This window comes from Cebus imitator, unplaced genomic scaffold, assembly GCF_001604975.1.
Source record: "Cebus imitator isolate Cc_AM_T3 unplaced genomic scaffold, Cebus_imitator-1.0 Scaffold84, whole genome shotgun sequence".
NCBI classification, from domain to species: domain Eukaryota; kingdom Metazoa; phylum Chordata; class Mammalia; order Primates; family Cebidae; genus Cebus; species Cebus imitator.
Genome location: NW_016107399.1, coordinates 5,987,935 through 5,996,804, shown reverse-complemented (window position 1 = coordinate 5,996,804; position 8,870 = coordinate 5,987,935). Strand labels below are relative to the sequence as shown.

The window sequence follows — 8,870 nt, the reverse complement described above, 5'->3', positions numbered from 1 at the left end:
TATTAAGTCCAGAACTTTCACCTTGTCACTTAAAGGAAGCACTTTATGACTTCTCCTTGGCATAACCAGATTGTCAGCACCACAATTCCTGCGCTTTGCAGCCATTATTGAGTAAAATAAGGGTCACCTGAACATAAGCAGGTGTCTCGCTCATTATCCACTACAGGTGGATCTGTTAACAAGGCAGCTACTGAGTAATGAGTGAGTAATGGGCAGATACTGTGCACTGTGGGGCTAACTGGGACAGATGATTCGTGCCCAGGGTGGGGCAGAATGGATGGCCAGAGATTTAATCAGGCTACTCAGAACGCAAGCAGTTTGAAACTTAAGAATTGTTTATTTCTTGAGTTTTCAATTTACTATTTCTGAACCAAGGTTGACCATAGGTTACTGAAACTGCGGAAAGTACGGACGGGGGAGACTACTGCCTTAAAATTACAATTTCCAAATATTAGCTTCTGCTGAAGTGTGATTCAGGACCTTCCCTCTCAAGGATTAAGCGAAATCACCAGGACCTCCCAGCTTCAGCATTATCTCCGCACGACTCCGCCCCACAGCCCAGCCAATCAGAGCTGCAAGGTGAGTGACGTCACTCTCCCGAAAGTACTCGCTAATTCCGGTACTCCTTTTCTCCGCCCTTCACCTCTATTTGTTAGAAGTGACCAGCAGCCATTTTGAATTTGGGCGGAAATGAAATTAAAGTGCTGTTAAAAGCCTAAAAATTCAAGTTAAGCCGAACTTGAGCATTCGACCCAAACGTCTAGACAGGGGACATCTTCATGGATTAAGTAGACCGCTGGGGCAGTGAGTGAAACGCGGTGTCGTCACGGCGCCCACACTCAAGATGGCATCGGCCTAAGACTCTTCTGTGCGGCCCTCTACCTCGGTTCCCGGTTCGTTGGCCTCAGTGGTGGCGTCGGAGGGAGAAAGGCGGGCGTTCTGTCCCGTTTCCGGACCCGTCTCTATGGTGTGGGAGAAACCCCGCCCCCAGAAAATTGTGGGTGTAGTGGCCACAGATTTACCGGCAGGCAGGGTGGTTGGTGTCAACAGGGGGGCCAAGAGGGGACCAGAGCCAAGACCCTCGGCCTCCTCCCCCGCTGCCCTCCCGCAGGTAACAGGGAGCCCTGCACTGCGCCCCGAGTCCTTGCAGGACTGCGCTGTGGGGGAGGGGGCCGGGCAGGGAGGAGGCAGCGGGCGCGCGCCCTGCTCGCGGCTCTGCGCTCTCGGCCCCCCGCGGGAGCGAGCCCGGCACGGCGCCGGCTGCCGGTTGAGCTGTGCTCTCCGCTTCCGAGCAACCTGTCCTTGCTGATTGCAGGGCGCCTTGTAATCTGCACTTTGCGGGCGACCCCCGCCGGGTGAGGCGCACGCGGCCAGAGCTCTCCAAGGCAGCCGCGGAGTCGGTGTTCGCGGGGAGGTGTGGAAGGTGAGGGGCCAGCGAAGCGAGAGCGGCGTCCCGGCCCCTCAGCGATTCCTTGGGGTCGCGGCGAGCAGGGCGAGGGTGCGCGGCTGGGCGGGTCACTGTCCCGGGGCGTCCGTGAGCGAGCTCTGGGGGAACCTGGGGGCGCGCCCGCCCTCGGGATGGCGGCCTCATTCTTGATCCGAGACCAGTGCCCGTTTCCCCAAGGCCCAGCTGGCTCCCGTCTTGGCGTAATGCTTTCTGTTTAGAATAAAGATGAAACATTTCTTGGAAGGGCATATTCAGGAAACCAAGTGAAATTCTCGGAGTCGGGTCTCGAATTTGGGGTTGGGGGGGTCACTTACTGCTCTTTTTAAGGACTCATGCCTTTAAAATGTTGTATCTCTGAGCTGAAATCATAATTATTTTGGTCGATGAAGACTTTATTGTGTGTTGCTCCTCAGTTAGCAATGCTGGACTGAGTTCCGCAGAGGGGATACATACCTGTAACAGACGAAAGCGGAATATCAGCCGGTACAGTGCATCCTTAATACTCACAGTGCAAGGCGTTATCATTGGAACTTTCAAGCTCTGAGAGCTAGGACTAAGATAGTCTCGATTAATTGCTGGGAAAATAAAATATTTGGTAGAAACATTTCCCTAGATCACAAGAATTTCTTAGTTGAGTGTATGAGTTGCCCTTTGACCTAGACAAGGGTTTTCTTAACCTACAAGCGGTCCAGAAACTTCATGTGCTGCCCAAGTAGGCAAGAGTGGAGGGAGATTATTAAAGGAAGACTGTGATGCATATTTAAGTCAGAGACTGTCAATTCAGTATTTTATAATAGAGTGGAGATGCTAAATGCTGCAAAATACCTATGCTGTGATACTAGAATATCCTTTTCTACCTCGTGACTTTTTAGTTTCAAAGCTAATGAGCAAGATTTTGTGTTCTCCCCCTCCTCAAAACACCAGGAAAGCATTTTGGAAGTCCAGGTGCTTTTCTTAAGTTTCAATAAATCCATTTTAGCTGAATTATCATTTTTAAAGCACTGTTTGGCGGGCATGATGGTGCGTGACTGTATTCCCAGCAACTGGGCAGGCTGAGGAGGGTGGGTAGCTTGAGCCCAGGTGTTCCAGGTTACAATGAGGTAGGTTAGAGCCACTGCACCCCAGGCCAGCAAGAACAGAAGGAGACCCTGGCCCTATTAACAGCATACCTTTTTAATTACTGCTTTAAAAATTCTCAAATTGCAATCAACAGCACACCTTTTTAATTTTCCCCCAATAAAGTTTGCACTGGCGACATAGAATTGAATCCTACTACTCTGTCAGTATTACACTGATGGTATCAGTGGACTTCTGTCAAAGTTAACATGCTTTCAGAACAAGAAAATGGCATCCTATACAGTTCTCTCAAGAAATGGAGTCATCCCTTTTTCATTTTTAAGTGATATTTTAAAAAGTCTTAGACCTAAAATACACTGCTAAGAAAAATGATCCATTTTAGCTATTTCCTAATGCTTTTATAACTTTGTTAATTACTTTATAGTGGAATTCATATAAAATCTAAGGTTAATAGCTATTGCAAGGCCCAATGTTTCCCACAAGGAAGTATTTTGGTATTTCAAAATAGCTAAGTAAATTAGATGTCCGTTGCTACTGCCTCTGCTGACTGCCATTCACGTAGCCAGAGCACTGACCCTGAATCCTAATGGCAGCCTTATCTCCTGTGAAAACTAATATTAACACTAAATAAACAGCATGATTTTCTGCCAAGAAGATATTCATTTACATACAGTCCCTCATTGGCTGCTTTTCTCTTACTGTGCGTTGGTTTTGGAAAGCTGTGTTCTGTGTTCCCTAAGAGAGGAAAGGAGGTTAGACTAGCTTCAGATCCTTTGAAAGTAACACTTCTGTAACTCATTCTTCCAGTCTGACTGGCTTTTCAGGCAGGAGTTGGAGACCAGTAAAGTTTTCTGCCTATGAAATGGCAATTAGTTGCAAAGCACATGGACCCATTCAAGAGACCTGAGGGCAAGGGGGCTGGTTGTGAGGGTATCAGTGGGATGTTAGGGTATCTGGGTGGAATTTGATTTGAGGCTGGGCTTCTGGTAGCCTTGAGATGGATAAATAGTAAGGTGCCCCTAAGTATGACTAAGCTACTGTCTCAGTGTTTGCTTTTTAAAATTTCCTAACAACTGACTTCCTTGTGCTTGACAAGTTTCTGACTTCATATGGCTTCGGTTTGCCATAGCTCCAGCTCTACCTCATAGCATCCTTCTACCTTCAGCTATGCTTCTAATAGGCAAAAATTGTTCTTAGTTTAAATTCCTGGGGGAGACAATGATCTGACCAGTTTATCTCTTCACTCAGGCCATGGGACTGATGGCTAATTTGTGAATTCATTGCCCTTTGGCCCAGGATAGGTACATGACAACATTAATTGTGCCCAAGAAGAGGTGGCAAGGTCAAGTGCTATGCGTGAGCCTCACTACTCCGCAGGAAGTTGTCACAGTTTGGCCAGCACCTCATCTCCAGAATAGAGGGGGATTAACATAGTTGGTTTTTCCCCATGGTCCCACATAAACTTTTTATTTGTAGTCCCAACAGAAAGGTGAATATTACCAAAGTTGCCATACTTGGCGTTTTTTTAAGTACTGTTTTTTGCTTCTCTGTCACTTTTAAGAAAGATACATTGCTAGGTAGGTAGGAATTCAGTAAATTTGTTACAAAGCAGATTTAGTTCTTGCCCTCTGAAACATTTTTAGATTTTGAAAAGCTTCAATTTTAGGTAACTTTAGCCTTTATACATGTGTTTCTTATATAATAATGGTTGTGGATCTGTGGGCATTTCAAATTTTGTTCTAGGCATGTGTGTTGAGCAGCATTACATATTCAGTGTAGAAAGTGTTGTGTGGAACTTCACCGAGGTGGGGAAAAAATCCAAATAGAGGGTCAATATGTAATGATTATTGAGTTTATATTTGTCCAAAGAACACAGATTTTAAACAGATTTTTAAAGGCCAACATATAATTATTGGCCGTATTTGTAGCAATTTGCTTTCTACATTGCCAGAGTTAGTAAGAACTCTATTTTCTGATTTTTATATTATGGTAAAGCCACCACTGAAAACTGCCACAGATTTTTCAGACATATGTTGTTTGGCCTATATAGGCTTAAAAAACATTTGATCCAACATTGAAAAATAAGGAGATTTCCGCAAAACTATTCAGGCTCTCGGTTCCTCAAGATAAGTGGTGTGATCTGGCAGTACTGAAACTGCAGTCCTGGTTGGAACTCTGTGATAGCACTCTGTTCAGAATGCAAGCCTCTCACAGTAGGTCCCGTGCACACACAGTAGGTCCCTGTGCCAGGCTGCCAGTATTGCTGGGGTGCTGCACAATACCTGTTGTCATCCTGTGAGTTTGTATCCCTGTTGTCAAGAAAGATATGTTCATACTGTAGATTTGGAAGGTGGAGGCAAGTGTGTGTGTATAAAATTACCTGTAATCTAACCCCCTCCCCTAGCAAACCTCTGTTAATACTTCAGCATGTATATTTTCAAGTCTCTGTGTGTATGTGTGCGTATTATTTCTTTTTAAAACAGCTCTGAGGTGTAATTGATACAGAATAAACTGGAAAAAAGTGTACAGTTTTATGTTTTCACATTTATAATCACCCATTGCCATCGTCATAATCAAGATAATGAATATATCCATCCTCCCCAAATCCAAAAGTTTCCTCATACATCATGATCATCCTTTCCTCTCTCCTGGTCCCTCTAACTGTGCCCCCTCGCTAGACAAGCACTGAAGTATTTTGTCTTAGTTTGCATTTGAATTCTGTGTATTTGTGGGTTTTTTTTTTAGCATTTGAGATTATTGGAGAGTCAGTTTGGCAGTTTCCCCTTTTTATTTGTCATAATTTTGAAGGGTAGTGCGATTGCACTTTTTCTGACGTTTATTGTCATTTGTGTTTCTTCAGGGAGTTGTCTGTTTTCCTTACCATTATTGTACTGGTGTTTAGTATATTACTTGGTTTGTATGAGCTCTTCATTTGTTAGTGTGTTTTTCATATTAACAATTTTTTCAACATACTAACATTAAAATAATGATTTTCATCATTGTTATAAGTATTCTCCAATTTGTATTGTTTTCCTTTATTTTAGACATACAGAAGTTTTATTGCTTTTGAATAATAGTAAAGTTTTACAGCATTTTCCTTTGGAAGCAAGGATATACAAGTGAGTTAGGAAGTATGAATTACCTTAATCCATTTTTGATTGCCTTTCCACTCTGAAAGTTTGTATGCAGTGGAGTTTGGGGAGGCACAGTAACTACATGTGACTATTTAGTAATGTGCATTTTCTCTAGAGTTCTTGTTAATTAACAAGCATTGCTGGTAACTTGCTGAGCATTTACCATTTTTACTGTCAGATGTCCTAGTTATGAGGATTGCAGAAACTAGTAGTCTGGAGTGGCTATGTCTGGATATCTCTTGTTCATGTTGCAGATAGAGATTCATGTTTGAAATTGTTTTCTGTTTTCTTTTAGATCTGCTTGGCTTTGAGGAAGAGTGGCAGTACTGCCTCAGTACGTAAGGGATGGGATCAGAGAACAGTGCTTTAAAGAGTTATACATTGAAAGAACCACCATTTACCTTACCCTCTGGACTTGCTGTTTATCCTGCTGTCCTGCAAGATGGCAAATTTGCTTCAGTGTTTGTGTATAAGAGAGAAAATGAAGACAAGGTTAATAAAGCTGCCAAGGTACCATAATAGGTGACGACTTAATAGTACTTTTTACTATCTTGTTTTCTATTTAAAATATATAAAATTAGTAAAGGTTGAAGGAGATAAGATAACAAGGACCAGTATTTTATTATTTTTGTCCTTTCAAAACATTGCCCTTACTTCATGGGCCTATCTCCTACGCGCATGACATGGTCAAGCACCATACCTGTAAGGCAAAAAACATCATAAAACTCAGTATGATGGCTTTTATCATCATAGTTTGTTTTTCTAGTGAGAAGGTTGGGGAGACATTTTTATATAGCTAATACAAGATGTCAGGAGTTAATCTAGCCTAGCAAAATGCAGTTCAGTATTGACAACAACATTCTGGAGGCGTCAGTTTCCTCTTTAGGGAAAAGCTCGTTGTAGTTTATGCCTTGTAATCACCGCTCTGCACAGAGGGTGCCAGTACATTAGCATGTTTTCTGACACTCAGGAGACCCTGGCCTCTTATGAGAAAAATTGTTTTACTGTGGAATATAAATCAATAAAATAACCCCAAGTGTCTTTTTGAATTAGGGAAAATGAAGGCATTAGTTGATATTTCTTTGGATAGCTAGCACTTTGGAAATTTAGCCATTCAGATACATCATCTTCTAAAAAGGAAAATGTAATTATAGTAGTAAATTAATTCTTCGGTGTTTACTCTGGTAGGCATGCTAGTTTCGGGTTGAACTTGATATCTTGAATTTGTTAGAATTATGATCTCTATTACCTTGAGTCCCTTTGTAATATCAACAGGTATGGAACATTGATATCTCTTTCATAGGACTCTAAATTTTTTTTAATTTTTAAAATGATTATAAAAGATTATATTAGTGGAATTTTGGTCTTCCATTAGTCATAACAGTTATTTATTTGATGTTGTATTTTTGATTAAGCATGAAATTGTTACAAGATGGTTCCTAAGGTTGTATAACAATTCTCTCAAGATGCATTTCCTAGTAATGTGTTGTGGTAAAAAGTATAGCTGGCTGTATGATTGCTAGGTAATTTTGCTTTTTGGTAGAACCACATTTTTGACTCTTTTTTTACATCATCTAGGTATTAAGAATTTTTTTTTTTAATGGAGTCTTGCTTTGTTGCCCAGGCTGGAATGCAGTGGCGTGATCTCAGCTCACTGCAACCTCTGCCTCCTGGTTTCAAGCAATTCTCTGCCTCAGCTTCCCGAATAGCTGGGATTACAGGCACCTGCCACCACACCTGGCTAATTTTTGTATTTTTAGTACAGATGGGATTTCACCATCTTGGCCAGGCTGGTCTTGAATTCTTGACCTTGTGATCCACCCGCCTCAGCCTCCTAAAGTGCAGGGATTACAGGTGTGAGCCACTGTGCCTGGCACAGTTAAGAATTTTTTTATTGTGATTTTGCAAAAGACAAAATACTTTACTTCGCTTTCTTGTTCTTACAGTGAATGTCTAACATGCCTCCTGTTAATTTCATCTAATAAGATTGTGCATATTGTTTTTTTATAATAACTTAAAGTGACTGTTATCACTGAGGAACTAGAGCCTTAGTATTTTTTTCTTTATAAGAGAAAAAAAAAATTGTATTACCCTTTATGATGCATGTACCAAGAAAATTGAATAGCCTAGATGAAGTTTTTAAAGGAAAAACACACAAAGTCCACTCTCCATTTTTGAGGACTTCTGTGCTAAAGGACTTTTGAAGCTTGAGAGGGATTTATTCCCCCTTAGTATCCATAGATATCCTTTTAAGCCATATCTGAGTCTGCTTTTAGTTCATCTTTGTCTCTTGTTAAGCCATTCTGTGGCTTTGAAAACCTCAGATATGAATCTGGGAAATTTGAAATTGCAACAAAGTGACAAGGAGTTTAGATTCTCAGAATGTTTCTCATACTCTTAAAAACTAGGTCACAGTACTTGAGAAATGTATGGCATTCAATGTGTTAGATTTTAGGAATTTGATGTCCTAGGTATGTGAAATACTAAAACAATATATTTAGCTTGCCTCACTTTCTCTAGAGTTCAGATTGTTGGTCACACCTTTGATAGTTTTAACGATCATTTCAAGCAAATATATAGATAGTGTTTTCTGTGATAGATATTGGATAACAATATACACTTTCTCCACTGTTACAGGCAAAAAAATAACAATCCATAGTGCACCAAGATGAAATGCAGGTATAAGCTCTGTCCACAAAATAATATGAGAAATACTTAGTTCTGTCTGACCATCTCATTTTATCTTGAATTCATAAGTTATAATTAATAGTGTAATTTGCTCACTGATGATGATGACTCATATATAAGCCTATAAAGAATGATGAATCCTAAGCCTGAATTTGGTTGTTACAGTTTGCTGTAATCTAAGTGTCTAGTTAGGGTTTTGTGGTAAGCTTATAAAAGCTTATAAAAATGATTCTTGAGTGTCTTTATGCCAGGAATCACATTGGACTCTCTCTAGGAGTGGTATACAGATGCTATATAAGTGCTGTATTTAGTATTGTCCGAGTCGTTATGCTGTTCTCCATGATGGATTCCGGCTGTTGTGGAAGGGTTGGTCAACATGTTTAAGAATGCAAGTTGTGTGGACATGGCAAGAAATTGAAGAGATAATGGCTATGCCCAGAAGAGCTTACATCCTAGTTGGGGAAAGCTGTTCTCCTCTTCCTTATATTGACTTTTTTTTTTTTTTTTTTTTTTTTTTTTTTTTT

The 8,870-nt window shown here is 41.1% G+C and overlaps 1 protein-coding gene across 9 annotated transcripts in view; it reads left to right on the top strand.

The window, feature by feature from the left end:
• Window positions 1–644: 644 nt before the first annotated feature.
• Window positions 645–8,870, top strand: part of SCYL3 (SCY1 like pseudokinase 3) — a 43,017-nt gene continuing 34,791 nt past the window's right edge. For 3 of the 9 annotated variants that reach the window (XM_017534128.2, XM_017534131.2, XM_017534130.2), the window contains exons 1-2: window positions 1,007–1,111; window positions 5,954–6,180. Coding sequence is in view for 5 of the 9 variants with exons in the window: in XM_017534125.2 (XP_017389614.1) it covers window positions 6,004–6,168 (165 nt within the window). In the remaining 4 variants the exon portion in view is untranslated. Of the gene's footprint in view, window positions 894–940; window positions 1,112–1,172; window positions 1,424–5,953; window positions 6,181–8,870 lie in introns of those variants that run through there. The other 6 variants (XM_017534126.2, XM_017534123.2, XM_017534125.2 and 3 more) reach the window with 5 other exon arrangements.